At 42.0% G+C, this 19,803-nt stretch overlaps 1 protein-coding gene across 3 annotated transcripts in view; it reads right to left on the bottom strand.

Annotated features, from left to right (window-relative positions):
* ythdc2 (YTH domain containing 2) overlaps positions 1-19,803 on the bottom strand; it is a 164,989-nt gene that overhangs the window by 39,941 nt on the left and 105,245 nt on the right. Inside the window, exons 22-25 of one of the 3 annotated variants that reach the window (XM_060837491.1) lie at positions 12,935-13,061; positions 11,056-11,261; positions 10,641-10,848; positions 1,167-1,276 (exon numbers count right to left, since the gene is read on the bottom strand). In XM_060837491.1, the coding sequence (XP_060693474.1) occupies positions 1,167-1,276; positions 10,641-10,848; positions 11,056-11,261; positions 12,935-13,061 (651 nt within the window). The remainder of the gene's footprint in view (positions 1-1,166; positions 1,277-10,640; positions 10,849-11,055; positions 11,262-12,934; positions 13,062-19,803) is intronic. The other 2 variants (XM_060837499.1, XM_060837505.1) reach the window with 2 other exon arrangements.

Genomic DNA, 19,803 nt, shown 5'->3' with positions numbered 1-19,803 from the left:
TTTTTATACTGCTACATTGATTCAATCTGCTCCCTCTCAAAAGGGGAGTTTGGGAGAGCCACAACTCAACTTCAAACCAGGTAGAACCAAGCTGTGGTTCATACAAATGGGGTCAGGGCTCTCAGCTAAACTTTCACCATTTTCCAGAAAAGAGTCCACACTAGTTTTAAGATTTTGTTTTAAAAAGAGGTAAGAAATGGCATAAATCTGCAGAACTGAAGGTTTGGTACTTTTTTGGTATTGTCCCGTATCTGATGGTTAGCTATATGCTGTAACAGTTATGTCGGTGGCATGGTGGCTCAGTGGTTAGCACTGCTGCCTCACAGCATCAGGGACCCAGGTTCAACCTGTCTGGAGTTTGCACATTGTCTTTGCGTCTCTGTGGGTTTTCTCCAGGTGCTCCAGCTTCCTCCCACAATCCAAAATGTGCAGGCCAGGTGAATTGGCCATGCTAAATTACCCATAGTGTCAGGCGCATTAGTCAGGGGTAAATATAGGATCGGGAAATGGGTCTGGGCAGGATACTCTTCGGAGGGTTAGTGTGGACTTGTTGGCCCGAAGGGCCTGTTTTCGTACTGTAGGTAATCTAATCAGTAATGTGTTAATTCTCCTTGTTGTACAGTTGGATCCTTGGAAGTCAATACCCTGACATGTTCTTCAGCAGTTACTTTAAACATAAGTAAGTATTAAGGAGAAAGAAACTTAAATTACTAGAAAACCAAGGCATACTGGAGTGTGCATATGGTTTCAGGGATTGAATCCAAATAAGTAACCTCTAGAAACACAAAAATTATGACTTCCAGGCTGCGACCATCTAATTTTGAAAGAAATAAACTTCAGTGGAATACAACTTTTCAAAGTTATTTGAGGTATCATAATGCAAGATAATATGTATTGCAATTAAAACAAACAAAATGTGACAGTTCACAAAGAATGCTGCTTTGCAATGAAATACCTAATCTATGAAGCCGTAGCTTTATTTGAAAAATTTTGATAAATATGGATTGTGAGATTAAGTATATTCTCACAGAAATTGTGAAATCAGCATAACATTTTGAAATGTCAAGAATTTACAAGTATTGTAATGTTGTAGTTGCAGAGGTTAGCTTGCTTATACTAAATCATTAGTCTAAAATAAATCAGAAATACAACCAGAAATGACTTACTTCAGGGTCTATTCTAAAATTTAGCCACTCTTCCAGTTTTAAAGTTGCCATTTTAGAAGTAGATTTGTCTTCCATTTCACTATCGCTACTGTCATTAGTGACACCATCTACTGCACAAAATAAAGGGCAGAAAAAATAACAAGTACACTGTTAATCAGACTTCTCGAGGAGCGGCTTTCCGAACTAAAGTGATCAATTTTCAAGGATTCCACATTAAGAGGTAGTAACATCATTGTGTCAAGTCTCAATTCAGAAATTTCAATGCTCAATTCAGGATGACATTTTAGTGCAGTTTTGAGGAAATGCTGCAGTATGTCAGGTTTTATCTTGCAGATCAGATGTCAAACTATTGCTCCATCTGTTGTGTGATGGATATTAAAGCTACTCAAAGCAAAGCTCAAGTGTTTCTTCTAGTGTCTTCACCAACATGTGGCCCGCAACTAATATTACCAAATTAGATTTTCTGTTAATTATCTCATCACTCAAATTGCACTGTGTATAAAGGGGAATTTGCCAACCAGGGCTTCCCCAAATCAGGGGCTAAGACCCCAAGTTAATCACCAACTGAAAATGTGGCATGGCAAGCTGTAAGGCAGCATTGATTGCTATGGAGCTCTGAGTGAATTATAAGATTTACCTTCTGCCTCCAATAAACCCCCATCCTCTGTTTTTCTTCCTGACTCGTAGCCTCATTGAGGGTTAGAGCAACCTTTAGCTTTCAAAATGGAGTTAAAGTGGGAAAAAGTTTGGGAAACATAGTAGTCATACTCTACTTGGATTCCCAAACACAACCGATAAGGTCCCAAATTAATGATTTTTGCAGAATATAAAAACTCACTTTAAAGAAGGTAATGCATTAGCATGGATTGAACACTGGCTAGCTGGCAGGAAATAGAGTACACATAAATTTCTTTTTTCTCATGGCTGGATGTGACAGGAGGGGAGCAAAGGCATGATAGCTAAATTTGTGGACAACATAAAGATTGGTGGAAAATCGCATTGTGAAGAAGATACAAGCAGATAAAAATGTTAGGCTGCTTGAATGGGTAAGGATCTGGCAGACAGAGTATAATGTGGGAAAATGTGAAGTTGTTCACTTCGTAGGAAGAATGAAAAAGGTGTATTATTTGAACAGAGATGCCTGTGAATTGAGGTGAAGGAGGATTTAGGTATTCTTGTACTAACTGAGAGGTTAGTATACAGGTACTACATGTTGCTTACTTTTATTGTGAAAGGAATTGAACTTAAAATAATACAGTTATTATGCTTCAGTTATATAAGGCATTGTCACATAAACCTCTAGTACTGTGCACTGGTTTTGGCGACCTTATTTAAGGGTGGATTTTGGCAGATTGTAGACTGATACCTAGAATGATTGGCTTGTCTGAAGATGACAAATTGTATAGGATGAATTTTGTTCACAGGAGTTCAGAAGAATGAGGGATGACTTGGTTGAAGAGTATGGAATTATAATTAGACTTGACAAGGTGGATATTGAAAGGATGTTTCATCTTGTGGGCAAGTCCAAAAACTAGGGTGCATGATTTAAAACCAGGAATAGCCTTCAGGTCAGAGATGAGGAGGATTATCTTCTCAGAGTCAGAGTCAGAGTGATACAGCACAGCAACAGGCCCTTTGGCCCAACTCGTCCATGCTGACCAAGTTTCCCAAACTAAACTAGTCCCACTTGCTTGTGTTGAGCTTATATCTAGGTAAAAACAATGACTGCAGATGCTGGAAACCAGATTCTGGACTAGCGGTGCTGTAAAAGCACAGGAGTTCAGACAGCATCCGAGGAGCAGTAAAATCGACGTTTCATGCAAAAGCCCTTCATCAGGAATACAGGCAGAGAGCCTGAAGGGTGGAGAGATAAATGAGAGGAGGGTGGGGTTGGGGAGAAAGTAGCATAGAGTATAATAGGTGAGTGGGGGAGGGGATGAAGGTGATAGGTCATGGAGGAGGGTGGAGGGAGAGGAAGATAGGAGGAGGGAAAAGAAGATAGGCAGGTAGGACAAGTCATGGGGACAGTGCTGAGCTGGAAGTTTGGAACTGGGATGAAGTGGGGGAAGAGGAAATGAGGAAACTGTTGAAGTCCACATTGATGCCCTGGGTTTGAAGTGTTCTGAGGCAGAAGATGAGGCATTCTTCCTCCAGGCGTCAGGTGGTGAGAGAGTGGCGGTGGAGGTGGTCCAGGACCTCCATGTCCTCGACAGAGTGGGAGGGGGCATTGAAATGTTGGGTCACAGGCCAGTGTGGTTGATTGGTGCGGGTGTCCCAGAGATGTTCCCTAAAGCACTCTGCTAGGAGGTGTCCAGTCTCCCTAATGTAGAGGGGACCAACGGATACAATAAATGATATCGGTGGATGTGCAGGTAAAACTTTGATGGACGTGGAAGGCTCCTTTAGGGCCTTGGATGGAGGAGAGGGAGGTGGTTTGGGTGCAGGTTTTGCAATTCCTGCGGTGGCAGGGGAAGGTGCCAGGATGGGAGGGTGGGTTGTAAGGGGGCGTGGACCTGACCAGGTAGTCATGGAGGAAATGGTCTTTGCAGAAGGCGGAAAGGGGTGGGGAGGGAAATATATCCCTGGTGGTGGGGTCTTTTTGGAGGTAGCGGAAATGTCGGTGGATGATTTGGTTTATGCGAAAGTTGGTAGGGTGGAAGGTGAGCACCAGGGGCATTCTGTCCTTGTTGCGGTTGGAGGGGTGGGGTCTGAAGGCGGAGATGCAGGATGTGGACATGATGCATTGGAGGGCATCTTTAACCACATGGGAAGGGAAATTGTGGTCTCTAAAGAAGGAGGCCATCTGGTGTGATCTGTGGTGGAACTGGTCCTCCTGGAAGCTGATACGGCAGAGGTGGAGGAATTGGGAATACGGGATGGCATTTTTGCAAGAGGTAGGGTGGGAAGAGGTGTAATCCAGGTAGCTGTGGGAGTCGGTGGGTTTGTAAAAAATGTCAGTGTCAAGTCAGTCGTCATTAATGGAGATGGAGAGGTCCAGGAAGGGGAGGGAGGTGTCAGAGATGGTCCAGGTAAATTTAAAGTCAGGGTGGAATGTGTTGGTGAAGTGGATGAATTGCTCAACCCCCTTGCGGGAGCATGAGGTGGTGCCAATGCAGTCATCAATGTAGCGGAGGAAGAGGTAGGGAGTGGTGCCAGTGTAATTACAGAAGATCGACCATGGCTACCCCTTTGATCTGGAAGAAGTGAGAGGGTTCAAAGGAGAAATTGATAAGGGTGAGGACCAGTTTGGCCAAACGAATGAAAGTGTCGGTGGAAGGGTACTGTTGGGGACGTCAGGAGCGGAAAAAACTGAGGGCTTGGAGGCCCTGGTAATGGCAGATGGAGGTGGAGAGGGATTGGATATCCATGGTGAAGATGAGGCATTGGTGGGTGGGGAAACGGAAGTGTTGGAGGAGGTGGAGGGCGTGGGTGGTGTCTCGAACGTGTGTGGGGAGTTCCTGGTCTAGGGAGGACAGGAAAGTGTCAAGGTAGGTAGAGATGAGTTCAGTGGGGCAGGAGCATGCTGAGACAATGGGTCGACTACGGTGGTCAGGCTTGTGGATCTTGGGAAGGAGGTAGAACCGGGCAGTGTGGGGTTCCCGGACTGTGAGGTTGGAAGCTGTGGGTGGGAGATCTCCTGAGGTGATGAAGTTCTGTATGGTCTAGGAGATGATGGTTTGGTGATGGGTGGTGGGGGGGGGGGGGGGGTCATGGTCAAGGGGGTGGTAGGAAGAGGTGTCCTCGAGTTGGCGTTTGGCTTCAGCGGTGTAGAGGTCAGTGCGCCAGACTACCACTGCGCCCCCTTTATCTGCTGGTTTGATGGTGAGGTTGACACCAGCTCCACCACATATTTAAATATAGATTCCCATTAGGTAGCAATATCAAACGTTAGTGGGGCTAGATGGAAGTGTGGAATCATGTGGTATACATCAGCCATAACCTTCTTGAATAACGGAAAAGATTCAAAAAGCTGAATGGTCTACTTCTGTTCTTATTTCATATGTTTGTACCTTGCTTGTGTAACCTAGCAGTACAAAAGTTGGCTTCCATGTTTTCTAGTTTTACAATAGTAACCTCACTTCAAAGTTACTTCATTCCTATTAAGCATTTCAGCTCATTCAGAACCTGTGAAAGGTGTTAGTTGAATATCACTCAGTGATTGGTTCCCCTGTGTTTTTAAAAATCTGAAATTTAAGTGAGGAACAGAATACACAGTAAAAAAAACTATATTCCCACGCTAACTTGATGGCAGTTCATCTTTACATCAATGTATAAACAAGAGTCTACTGGCATCCAAGGAGCAGGAGAATCGACATTTCGGACATAAGCCCTTCTTCAGGAATGAGGAGGGTGTGCCAAGCAGGCTAAGATAAAAGGTAGGGAGGAAGGACTTGGGGGAGGGGCACTGGGAATGCAATAGGTGGAAGGAGGTTAAGGTGAGGGTGATAGGTCGGAGAGGGGATGGGGGCGGAGAGGCCAGGAAGATTGCAGGTCAAGAAGGCGTTGCTGAGTCCGAGGGTTGGGACCGAGATAAGGTGGGGGGAGGGGAAATGAGAAAGCTTGAGAAATCTGCATTCATCCCTTGTGGTTGGAGGGTTCCTAGGCAGAAGATGAAGCGCTCTTCCTCCAGGCGTCGTGTTGCCATGGTCTGGCGATGGAGGAGGCCAAGGACCTGCATGTTCTTGGTGGACTGGGAGGGGGGAGTTAAAGTGTTCAGCCACGGGGCAGTTGGGTTGGTTGGTGCGGGTGTCCCAGGGGTGTTCTCTGAAACATTCCACAAGTAGGCGGCCCGTCTCCCCAATATAGAGGAGGCCACATTGGGTGCAGCGGATGCAATAAATGATGTGTGTGGAGGTGCATGTGAATTTGTGACGGATTTGGAAGGATCCCTTGGGGCCTTGGAGGGAAGTAAGGGGGAGGTGGTGTGGGCACAAGTTTTGCATTTCTTGCAGTTGCAAGAGAAGGTACCGGGAGCGGAGGTTGGGTTGGTGAGGGGTGTGGACCTGATGAGGGAGTCACGGAGGGAGAGGTCTTTCCGGAATGCTGACAGGGGTGGACAGGTAAATATATCCTTGGTGGTGGGGTCTGTTTGGAGGTGGCAGAAATGGCGAAGGATTATATGATGTATCTGGAGGTAGGTGGTGTAGTATGTGAGGACCAGTGGGGATCTGTCCTGGTGGTGATTGGAGGGGCGGGGTTCAAGGATAGAGGAGCAGGAAGTGGAGGAGATGCAGTGGAGAGCATAGTCAACCACGTCTGAGGGGAAATTGCAGTCTTTGAAGGAGACCATCTGGGTTGTTCGGTATTGGAATTGGTCCTCCTGGGAGCAGATGTGACGGAGGCGAAGGAATTGGGAATATGGGACGGCATTTTTACAGGGGGCAGGGTGGGAGGAGGTGCAATCGTCGTAAATGTGAAACAGTCCATCTTCCACAGCTACACTGGCACCACCCCCCCCCCCCCCCACCTTTTCCTCCGCTACATCGATGACTGTATCGACGCTACCTCGTGCTCCCATGAGGTGGTTAAAAGTTCATCCACTTTACTAACACCTTTCACCCCAACCTCAAATTTACCTGGACCATCTCAGACTCCTCCATCCCCTTCCTAGACCTCTCCATTTCTATCTCGGGCGACATTTACTATAAACCGACCAACTCCCACAGCTACCTAGATTATACCTCCTCCCAAGCTTTTATCTTAGCCTGCTTGGCACACCCTCCTCATTCCTCATTCAGCAATCAATCAAGCTCTACAAGAATAATTTCCTGGTATCAATTATAAAAGTTTTTTTGAAGAGTTTGGTGAATATCAACTTACATTATTTTCAGATTCCAGATTCTTCATCTGCATACGATTCACCACTTTTAAGAGCCTCTAAGATTCTCTCTTATGCTGCTTTCCCAGCTTGCATAACCTGAGCATCTGTAATTGTTTCTTATAACGCATCTACAACATTGGAGTTGAAAATGTGTTGCTGGAAAAGCGCAGCAGGTCAGGCAGCATCCAAAGGGCAGGAGAATCGACGTTTCGGGCATGAGCCCTTCTTCAGGACTTCTCCAGCAACACATTTTCAGCTCTGATCTCCAGCATCTGCAGTCCTCACTTTCTCCTCGAAGATACAACACTGGAGGTCAACATTATGGTTTTTCTCTGTTCTGGTCTCCAGCAATAAAATGGCCAGCATGCACAAGCAACTAAAACCCAATGCAGAACTCAACATGTTATTTCACCAGAGACCTATACCAGACTCCATTTCCTCCAAACAATTCTTGTTCTTTTACCTATGAAGCAAAACATGCTATTGGCTTTGGGGAGTTCAGCTAGGTTGTTTTAAACACTGAATCTACCAAGACTTTCAGACTTCTTTCCTGTTCATCAATATTTATTTCAACACTGTTATAAATAATTCGTCTGCTTATTTTCCATTCATGTTCAGTGGCTTGCTCTTATTCAAATTCAACTTTGTCTATCACAATCTTCCCTCAAACATACTTAATCCATTGCACTGTGTGTACTACTTCACTGATTCCACAGACTCTGTACTTAGTTGCATTGTCAAATCTGCCCACTTTGGAAACTCCTTAGCTTCTTCTAATAGACCGTCAAAGGATCTGAGAATGAGGACTTGGAAAGGAATAGAAAATAAAAGTATTTTTTGGGAGAAGTGAGGTAAAGGGGTATTATACCACACACATTCAAATTTTCATTTGTTAGGCCATTTGACAAAACAAAGTAATGATATTATTTTGGTTATTGTTAGAATAGAAAACCAAGCATATGCAATTGTTTAATCTAAAGAATACATTTCAAAAGTACGCAGAAAGCTGGTTTAAATTAAGTTTACTTTCTACCTTATTCTTCGAAGTACAAAAAATATTTTAGATTCCGAAATGAATGAAATTCAATTAAATGATACACTGCTGCTGTTAGTAGCTACTCCTGACAAATAATTTCCTGTGCCGATATGTCACACTCTTGTGTCTTGCAAGTTCTCACATTGAAAAGCTGCACAATAGTACAGTGGCAACTCTGATAAAATAGCCAAAAAAAGACATTTTGTTTTCCAGATATCACATATATGTGCTCCAATAATTTTAATACCTCTTCATTTGTCTATATATGGAATTTTAAGCATACATAGGAGCATAACAAATGGAAGCAGGGGTAGGCCTGCTCTGCCATTTGTTATGATAGTCACGGTACACGATTTCACCCCATACTTTTTGGGCCCTTTAGCCACAAGAACTGTAACTAACTCCCTCTTGAAAACACTTGATCTTTTAGCCTAAATTGCTTTCTGTGCAGTGAATTCCATGGGCTCGCCACTGTCTGGGTGATGAATGTTTTCTTCCTCAGTCCTTAATGGCCTACCTTGTACCCTTGAACAGTAATGCCTGGTTCTGGACTCTCCAGTTATTGGGAACCTCCTTCCTCACGTTTACCCTGTCTGGTCCTGTTAAAACTTTATAACTTCCTATGAGAAGCACCCTCGTTCTTCTAAATTCTTCTGAAGATAACCAATCCAGTCTCTTTCTATGTCAGTCCTGCCATTCCACGAATCAGTGTGGTAAACCTTTGTTACACTCATTATACAATTTAAACATTCTCCCTCAACTATACACAATATTACAGACATGCAATTTCAGCAAGGCCAGAACAATTGCAACAAGATATCTTTGCTTTTGTACATACCATGCGCCTTCATTACTTGCTACACCTGCATGTATACTTTCAGTAACTCCTCATATGCCAATCTTGTTGCAACTCCCTCTTTCCCAATCTGTTACCATTCAGATTTAATCATCTTATTTTTAACCAAAGTGGATATCCTCACATTTATCCATATTATACTTAATCTGTCATGAGTTTGCCCATTTACTCAACTTGTCCAAATCAGAGTTCTCTGCTGCATCCTCCTCATTCGACGAGTTACATCCTCATAAAATTCCAGTAGATTTGTCAAGCATGTTTTCCCTTTCGAAAATCCATGCTGACTACGTAATCCTATTACTTTTCTTGTGGTCAAGTGTTTTGCTATTAAATCTTTCATAACAAATTCAAGCATTTCTCCCCCCCCCCCCCCCAATAATAATGTCAAGCTAATGTCGGCTTTCATTCTCATCAATTTTCCCAACATCCCATTTCCTACAATTTTCATTTTTCTCCCTCTTACTAGATCTTGCATTACCCAACATTTTTGGGACATTGTGTTCTCCTTTGTGAAAGGGGAGCTAAAGATATTTAATTGGTCAGCCATCTCTTTGTTCCCCATCATAACTTCCCATTTCTGACTGTAAAGGACCTGTATTTGTCTCCACTGATCTTTTTCTCTTCACTCATCAATTAAGCTTTTACAACCAGTTTGTATGTTTCCCACAAGTGTATGCTCAATGTTTTCCCCTCTTAAATCAATCCCTTTTTCCGCCTTTGATGGAAAACTAAAATGCTCCCAATCCTCAGATTTGCGACTGTTTTTAGCCAACTTTTATTCTACTTTCTTGGATCCAAAACTATCCATAATTTCCCTTATTAGCAGGGTCCCCTTTCCCATTTTATTTTTCTGCCAGACAAGAATTAAAAATTGTTGCACTTGACCCATACACTCTAAATGTTTGCCAGGGCTTGTCCACCAGCATCTCTTTCAGTAACATTCCTAGATGTATCATAGCCAGTTCATTCCTCATAGCTTCATGGTTTCCTTTATTTAGCTTCAGACCCTTGTCTCAGAATCAACTACATCACCCTCCAACTTATTGAAGATTACATCTTAGCAACAACTTAGCTGCATTTCATAGACAGCTATTTTCCTCCACTGGTCTTTACTTAATGTACAGATTTCTGAGGCAAACGAAACAGTGATAGAATGTAGTACCTCTCAGTTTTATCCTTGCGCTTTCTTGTTGTTGCCATCTCATCTTTCATCTTCACAAAATTACTTCCAGCTGTCTCTCTTTATTTTGACTTTATCACATTTGTCCTAAATAGATAAACCTATTCACTTGCTCTCATGTGATACCATTAACTGAAATCTTCACTATAGTTTCTTCTAATGTATTCCTTTAAACAACTTTTGTATTTGTCTTTTCAGTGTTCGTACTTATCAATATTCCAAAATTCTAGACTTGATTCGATCCAAAATATTTTGCAGGACTTCTTCTGATTCTGCAAGCAGCACTGCGCATTATGTACTAGCCTGTGATTTTCACGCTGGAAGAGTATCTAATTCTCTGAATATTTGTTCTGTGTACAATTGAAAATTTTGGTGACAATACACAACATGTACATCTTGTTTTCACTTGAAGCAAAGCCTTATGGTCTATACTCGAGCCGGATGTTCACTATTTGGTCTTCACAAAGCCCTTATAAACCTTTACTGTCAAGGTCTCACTGAAACTTCTGTTAGCTTAAGGTGATAAACAGAATCACAATTTTAGAAAACAAAACATACAATAAGAAATAATTTTGACTCACTGTATGTGTTACCTCGAGGGGAAGAGGGCTCTTGTAACGCACTGCTTGATAGTCTCGCTGGACCACCAAACAAAACTACAGATATTGGCGTTACAGCAGAACAGCAACGTATATTAGCTATTCGGTGTGCTCTTGTCATTTCATCATAAATAAGCCAGTCAGTGGGCAATGCTTGAACAGCCACAGCTTGTCCGTTTGCTGGAGGAATCTAATACAAAATTAATGCTTATATGTTAGAATAACATTTTCACAAAGAATAACTGAGCCATGTGATAAAACAGTGAAATACCATGGACATTTGAATGGAATAGCCAGTCATATTTGCTTTGATTAAACATGCATTTTTTAGGAAGTTCCAAGTTTATTAAATGCTGAAAAGGATTCCAGACTAATCTTACAATGGCACAAATCCTACCTTCTTATACTGTGGTTGGCTGAGAACAGAAGTAGGGTGAAATCTGACTTTCTTTTCTTTGGACCCAGTCAGCAATAAATTCTCTCTGTCAACGTGGATAAGATTTGGGTACATGCCTGCAACTAAAGCAGCTTTCACCACAGCCCAATTCTCAGAGTTTGTGTTTACATCTCGAATGTCACCACCCCCACGTGCTCTCACAAAACCTGAGAGGTAATTTTAAAATAGGTTAAAGAAAAATCAATAAAATTTCAAAGCAATCAAGTCAAGCCAGTCTGTAATATATTTACATAAACATATATTTAAATATTGCTCATTTGAAGGATTTGCAGGCAAGTGTTACGCACTCAGCAGCTAAGTGGTAAAACATCAAGTTTGATTGATAGTGAATTAGGCTACCTGCAATTAAATTTCATGGGAAATAACAATAAAGCTTATATCCTCATTATAATATTTTAAAGCATCAAGCTCCCTGAAGCAAGGCGGTTGCTTGACCACCATGCCAAGTTTTAAAACTGCCTGCCCAATATTCATCCATTCAATAAATGCTCTCCTAGCCAGTGACATCCATGTTCCATGAACAAATTTTTAAAAATCTTCACCCAGAGAGTGGTGAGCCTGTGGAATTCATTATGACAGAAAGTGGTTGACGTCCAAACATTGTGTACTCAGCTAGGAGGTAGATATCACTCTTGTGGCTAAAGGAATCAAGTGACACGGGGGAAGGTTGCGGGTTCCGATTAGAGTGTTGAGCTCAATGATCAGCAATGATCATAACTAAATATAGTAGATACAGCTCCAGGGGTTGAATGGCATTCTCCAACTCCTATGTTTGCATGGAATTCACTTTTAAAAAATGTTTATGGTGTTTCAAATTTTAGCGAACAGCAGTGTAATTTGAAATACAGCTATTTACAGAATGCAAGGCAACCATTACTTTCAACGTATGAACAAAATCGGAGAAAAGGTCACTGGACCACAAATATTAATTCTGATTTCTCTCCACAGATGCTGCCAGACTGACTGAGGTTTTCTAGCAATGTGTGTTTATTTCTGACTTCCAGTTTCCACAGATCTTTAGGTTATTATTAATTCTATCTCTCCATTTTAATATCAATTTTCTCCTCATCAGGGGTTTGGACTTGCCATGGGTTTTTTTTTCTGATCAACAAAGAAACATATTTTGCAAATGAAGACAAAGTAAGCCAACACCATTAATAAGAATCAAGACAAAACTCATCTCCCTAAAAGTGATTGAGAGATATGGTTACATTTTGAAGGTAGTATTGTGGACCCTTTTTTATTGGGTGTATGCAGATTCCAGTTATAGAGTCCGATAAGTACAACACAGAAACAGACCCTTCGGTCCAACTCGGCCATGCCGAACAGATATCCTAAATTAATCCAGTCCCATTTGCCAGCACTTGGCCCATAGCCCTCTAAACCCTTCCTATTCATGTACCCATCCAGATGCCTTTTAAATGCTGCAATTGTACCACCTTCCACCACTTCCTCTGGCAGCTCATTCCACCATGCTCTGCATGAAAATGTTGCCCTTTAGGTCTCTTTTATATCTTTCACCTCGCACCCTAAACCTATGCCCTCTAGTGCTGGACTCTCCCACCCCAGGGAAGAGGCTTTGTCTATTTAACCTATCCATGCCAGTCTCTGACGATCCAGCCTATTCAGCCTCTCCCTGTAGTTCAAATCCTCCAAAAATGGCAACATCCTTGGAAATCTTTATTGAGCCCTTTCAAGTTTCATAACATCCTTCCGATAGGAAGACAACCAGAATTACACACAATATTCCAAAAGTGATTTAACCAATGTCCTGTAAAGGTGCAATGTAATTACCCAACTCCTGTTCATCTCTACTTACCTGATGCCCTGAGTTGTCCCAATAATTGGGTTCTCATGCCAATAATGATTTCCATAGTAGCTTGAGAAAGAAAGTTTTTTTCACAGAATGCTCTCTCCCAGCCATCACTCCGAGCTTTTTGCCAAGCCTGAAAGAAAATAAAGCAGTATAAAGTAAAAGAAATATCTAAATTTACAAATTAAATGTATTAACCTTTCACAATGTGTAGTGCAAATTTAACCTATTTTCCAATGACTAATTTTTTTTTAATGCCATGGGTACCCTGGGAATGTCTGATGTAGCAGACATCAAGAGAATAACTCAGAAATTTCAAGGTTCTGCTGGACAATTACCCCCCACCCACCCCACCTTAACCCATCAAAGTGTCAATTTAAATCAGAGTATTTCACTGAAGTTAAATAGGAAATTATTCAGTACAAGTTAGACTTTTAAAAGCAGAATCTAATTCCTGACTAACTATTCAACTGAACCCCTCCCCAACTTAACATACACCCTTCCCAAATATAAATCCCAAAAATCCCTTACACTCTCCATTCCCCGATATCCCTACTCAACCAAAATTATCCTAAACATACCTGGCACCCTATTCCTGACCATCTGGCAATCTATGCAGCACCCTACTTTACTTACCCATTCAGGATCATAGACATTGGCTGTCTGTGATGCTGAACCTTTAAAACCACAGAATGATGCAACTGACTGTGAAAAGAGAGGTGTGGTATGCCGACCATGAACTATTCTGCATTCCAAGGAACCTTTCAGATTTAGACAAAGCTCCACGTTTCTAAAAAGTGCTTAACCAGAATCTCTCATCAGAAAAGTGGAGTTCTTTCTTACATTAAAAAAGGGTCAGACAGACAATCTGCATGCAATTGCACTCCTGGAAAATCTGGCTCATTGTTTCCCAATTCAACAGCACCATTTTATGGACAGCCTCAGTATCTCTGTTGCATCCATATTTTGGTGAACACAAAACAAAACAGGCAAAAGCAAAAAGTCCATTCATATTTTTATGTCGGCACAAATGATGCCGGGAAGAGGAGGAGGAACATACTACAGCGGGACTTCGGAGAACTAGGAAGAAGGCTGAAAAGCAGGACGTCCAAGGTGGTTATCTCCAGATTGCTTCCAGTTCCTCGGGCTGGTGAGGCCAGAAACAGGGAGATAATGGACTTGAACGTGTGGCCGGGGAACTGGTGCAGGAAGCAAGGATTTAAATTCTTGGATCACTGGGATGTTTTGTGGTAAGCATAAATTCTATAAGAGAGACGGTTTGCACCTTAATAGGTTAGGGACCAGCATTCTGGTAGGCAGGTTTGCTACTGCAACACAGCTACATTTAAACTAAGTAGTGGGGGGAAGGGAACAAACTGGATGTTTAAGAAGGAAATTGGAGGGAAAGTTAGAACAAGGGAAGTCAAGAAAGACAACTGTATAAATGAGGCAGAAAACTCAGAAAGGGATCATGCTGTAAGGTTGAGTGAAATAGGAGTTGATGGGAAGGGTGAGGGCAGTAACAAATTAAAAATACTATACATGAATGCACAAAGCATTAGATATAAGATGGATGAGCTTGAGGCTCTTTTGGAAATTGGCAGATACGATATTGTGGGGATAACTGAGACGTGGCTTCAAGTGGCCTGGGAAATGAATATTCAAGGCTATACGTGCTATCGTAAGGACAGACTGACAGGCAGAGGAGGTGGGATGGCCATGTTGGTAAGGGATGATATTCAGTCCTTTGTGCGGAGGTAGGGGACCTAGAATGAAGGGTTGTACAGTCAGTGTGGATAGAGCTGAGAAATACTAAGGGGAAAAAAAACTCTCTTGGGAGTTATCTACTGTAGTCTGGAAGTCGGATGTAGATTAAATCAGGAGCTGAAATAAGCTGTCGCAAAGATGTTACTACAGTTGTTATGGGGGATTTCAACATGCAGGTAGACTGGGAGAATCAGGATGGTATTGGATCTCAAGAAAGAGACTTTGTGGAGTGCCTCTGAGATGGGTTCTTGGAACAGCTTGTGCTGGAGCCAACCAGGGAGAAGGCAATTCTGGATCTGGTATTGTGCAACGAACCAGAATTGGTCAGGGACCTCAAAGTGAAGGAGCCATTGGGAAGTAGTGACCATAATACAATAAGCTTCAACCTGCAATTTGAGTGGGAGAGGGTACAATCGGAAGTGACATATTTTCAGTTGAATAAAGGGAACTATGGAGCTATGAGGGAGGAACTGGCCAAAGTTCAATGGTGCAATACCTTAGCAGGGATGACAGTGGAGGAACAATGGCAGATATTTCTGTGTATAATACAGAAGTTACAGGATCAGTTCATTCCAAAAAGGAAGAAAGATCCTAGGAGGAGGCATGGGTAGCCATGGCTGACGAGGGAAGTTAAGAAACATATAAAGTTAAAAGAGAAAAAGTTTAACATAGCAAAGATAAGTGGGAAAATGGAGGACTGGGAAGCTTTTAAAGAACAACAGAGGATAACTAAGAAAGAAATACGCAGAGAAAAAATGAGGTATGAAGGTAAACTGGCCAATAATATAAAGGAGGATAGTAAAAGTTTTTTAGGTATGTGAAAGGCAAAAAAAATGGTTAGGACTAAAATTGGGCCCTTGAAGGCAGAAACAGGGGAATATATTATGGGGAACACAGAAATGCCAGAAGAATTGAATTGGTATTTCAGATCTGTGTACACTGGGGAAGACACAAGCAATCTCCCTGAGGTAACAGTGGCTGAAAGACCTGAACTGAAGGGAATTTATATTTGCCAGGAATTGGTGTTGGAGAGACTGTTAGGTCTGAACGCTGATAAGTCCCCGGGGCCTGATGGTCTACATCCCAGAGTACTGAAGGAGGTGGCTCGAGAAATCGTGGATGCTTTAGTGATTATTTTCTAGAGTTCAATTGATTGGGGATCAGTTCCTGTGGATTGGAAGGTGGCTAATGTTATACCACTTTTCAAGAAAGGTGGGAGAGAGAAAGCAGGAAATTATAGACCAGTTAGTCTGACCTCAGTGGTGGGAAAGATGCTGGAGTCTATTACAAAGGATGAAATTACGACACATCTGGATAGCAATAACAGGATAGGTCAGAGTCAGCACGGATTTATGAAGGGGAAATCATGCTCGACTAATCTTCTGGAATTTTTTGAGGATATAACTCTGAGGATGGACGAGGGAGATCTAGTAGATGTAGTGTACCTAGACTTCCAGAAAGTTTTTGATAAAGTCCCACATAGGAGGTTAGTGAGCAAAATTAGGGCGCATGGTATTGGGGGCAAAATACTAACTTGGATTGAAAGTTGGTTGGCTGGTAGGAAACAAAGAGTAGTGATAAACGGCTCCATTTCGGAATGGCAGGCAGTGACCAGTGGGGTACCGCAGGGATCAGTACTGGGACCGCAGCTTTTTACAAGATATGTTAATGATACAGAAGATGGTATTAGTAATAACATTAGCAAATTTGCTGATGATACTAAGCTGGGTGGCAGGGTGAAATGTGAGGAGAATGTTAGGAGATTAGAGGGTGACCTGGACAAGTTAGGCGAGTGGTCAGATGCATGGCAGATGCAGTTTAATGCGGATAAATGTATGGTTATCCACTTTGGTGGCAAGAACAGGAAGACAGATTACTACCCAAATTGAGGAGAAAGTGAGGTCTGCAGATGCTGGAAATCAGAGCTGAAAATGTGTTGCTGGAAAAGCGCAGCAGGTCAGGCAGCATCCAAGGAACAGGAAATTCGACGTTTCGGGCATAAGCCCTTCATCAGGATTCCTGTTCCTTGGATGCTGCCTGACCTGCTGCGCTTTTCCAGCAACACATTTTCAGCTACTACCTAAATTGAATCAATTTGGGTAAAGGGGCAGTACAGAGAGATCCAGGTGTTCTTGTACACCAGTCAATGAAGGCAAGCCTGCAGGTGCAGCAGGTAGTGAAGGCAGCTAATAGCATGCTGGCCTTCATAACAAGAGGGATTGAGTATAGAAGCAAAGAGGTTCTTCTGCAGCTGTACACGGCCCTGGTGAGACCACACCTGGAGTACTGTGTGCAATTCTGGTCTCCAGATTTGAGGAAAGACATTCTGGCTATTGAGGGAGTGCAGCATAGGTTCACGAGAGAGTGGTGGCTGTGTGGAATGCTCTGCCCCAGAGGGCAGTGAAGGCCCAGTCTCTGGATTCATTTAAGAAAGAGTTGGATAGAGCTCTCAAGGATTGTGGAATTGAGGGTTATGGAGATAAGGCAGGAACAGGATATTGATTAAGGATGATCAGCCATGATCATATTGAATGGTGGTGCAGGCTCGAAGGGCAGAATGGCCTACTCCTGCACCTATTGTCTATTGATCATCATACATGGTACACTCGTTAGTGTGGAAACATTCCTTATAAAAAGTAACATAAAACATGGGTTGCAGTAGGGTTAGGACTAGGAGAGTGTGGAGATGAATAAACCAGAGAATGAGGTAAAATCCCAAGGCCATTTGAAAATTTGTATTCCTTTCAAGGAAAACTCTAATAATGAAAATGAAGCAACAGTTTTTTAAATAAGTTGCCATGGAGAATCTGTACTGTGGTAGAAATTTAACTCGTTCATCAATGTGCACAAATGAAAAAAAATGTTTGCCTTATTTGGGCATATTTCAATAAGGTGAATTCAGACCCAAACCAATGCAGTTTCCTTTCAACCTCCCTGAAATAACCTGACATCCGTAAGAACATAAGAAACATGAGATATTGTAGATAATCTGGCCTTTCAAGCCTGTCCTGCCATTTTCAATAAGATCACATCTGCATCTGCATAACCCTCAACTCCCTAGTAGATCAAAAATCTGTTGTTACATCTCACCAAAGTATTATATTGGAAATCAAGCTGAATTATTCCACAAATCATTGCAAAATTCCCAAATTTACCAGTATTTCAAACTCAGGTTGATGGAAAATACACACTGGCTTTCTGTACTTAACAAGAATTATTATCTGTTATAAAGAAATAGACTCTAGCCATTGGTAAATAATTGTGAATTGATAGATTTAGTAGATATACTAACTTCACACTGACAGTCACCCCAATTTAGAACTGGACCCAGGTCCCTCGCGGAGGCAGCAGTTCTAACCACTGTGTCACCCTGTAGTATACTATATTTAGATTTACCCTAAATGGTTGTAATAAGTATTCCCTATTTTTATATTACATCCCCATTACAATAAAACTTACTATTCCATTTTCCTTCCTGATCTGCAGTCTTTTTCTATTCAAATAACATTGTTTTCCCGTTCTTCCCACGAAAGCAGACAACCTAACAGAGGTTCAGGTAATCCCCACAAAATTAATACCAACATTACAGTAGCAAAAATCAGTTTAAAGGGAAGGTGAGGCCTAGTGGTATTAATGCTGGACTGTTAATCTAGAAACCCAGGTGATATTTTGGGGTTTCAAATGCTACCATAGCAGAAGTTAGGAGTCTAATTATGACCATGAATCCACTGCAGGTTGTCAGAAAAACCCATTTGGTTCACTAACTTCTTTATAGAAAGAAACTGCCATCCTTATCTGGTCTGGCCTACCTGTGAATCTAGACAGATGTGTAACTACCTCTTGGGCAATCAATAGCGGCCTAACCAGCACACCCTCATCTCATAAATGAATTTTAAAAAAGACAAAACTAGACAAAGATGACATTATGGAGGTTTTTTTTACATTCAGTTTCCATAACAGACCTGGAAGGGATAGGGAGCAGCAGGGCGAGGATAAAATTAAGGACCAGGCTCAGGGTCCATCACTTGCCAGCTAGATCAGATTTGCTTAAGTTTGAACAAGTGAGAGCACAAGAAAACAACAAACTGTGGCATCATAAGGCCATGAATTGATTGATTGGTGAACATGGTAGTTGTGTTTCACTACCTCTAAAGTTAAGGAACTTGGATATGGAGCTGAAAATTTATTTCTCATTTTACTAAAGACTCAGTAAAAGACGAAATTAACTTCATTAGAGTAATTTCAACTGAAGGGAAGGGAGTGGATGCCAGTCTTCATTTTTTTTAAATTATAAGGTCTTTTCTCAAATACATAAGAGAACTGGAGGGTAGTTCGGACCTTGAATGCACCTACGTGGGAATGCTAGGATGTTTTCTGTGTCCTTAGCCAAACCATGAGTTGCAACCAATCCAATGGCATAATTGCATTCTAGATAGCAAGTTTATATATATGGTTTTCTTGCATTTTAGAAAGTCAAATCAAAGTAGGAGTTTCATGGTGAAAGGTAGGGCCTCAAGGAGTGTAGTGGAACAGAGCGTCTTTAGTGCACGCATCTTTGAAAGTGGAGTCACAGGTAGACAGGGCAGTGAAGAAAGCTTTTGGCACACTGGCCTTCATCAATCAGGGCATGGAAGAGAGAAGTTGGGAAGTTATATTTGGAGTTGTACAGTACACTGGTGAGGGTGCACTGGAGTACTATGTTCAGTTTTGGTCACCTAGTTATAGGTAGGATCTTATTAAACTGGAAAAAATACAGAAGAAATTTACAAAGATGTTGCCAGGACTCAATGGTCGGAGTTATAGGGAGAGGTTAGACAAGCTCGGACCTTTTTCTTTAGAGCATAAGAGACTGAGGAGAGATCTTATAGAACTGTAAAGATCATGAGAAGAATGGATAGGGTTTTTCCCCAGAGTTGGGAAATCAAGGATTAGATCAATTTAAAGTTAGAGGGGAAAGAACAAAAGGGAACCTGAGGGGCAGGTTTTTTTTATTGGTATACATATGAAATGAGCTGCCAGCAGAAGTGGTTGAGGCAGATACATTAACATTTAAAAGGCATTTGGACAAACACATGGATAGGAAAGGTTTAGAAGGATATGGGTCAAGT

The sequence above is a fragment of the Hemiscyllium ocellatum genome, chromosome 2, assembly GCF_020745735.1.
Source record: "Hemiscyllium ocellatum isolate sHemOce1 chromosome 2, sHemOce1.pat.X.cur, whole genome shotgun sequence".
NCBI classification, from domain to species: Eukaryota; Metazoa; Chordata; class Chondrichthyes; order Orectolobiformes; family Hemiscylliidae; genus Hemiscyllium; species Hemiscyllium ocellatum.
Note: the sequence above shows the minus strand (reverse complement) of the source record. Positions and strands in the feature narration are given on the sequence as shown.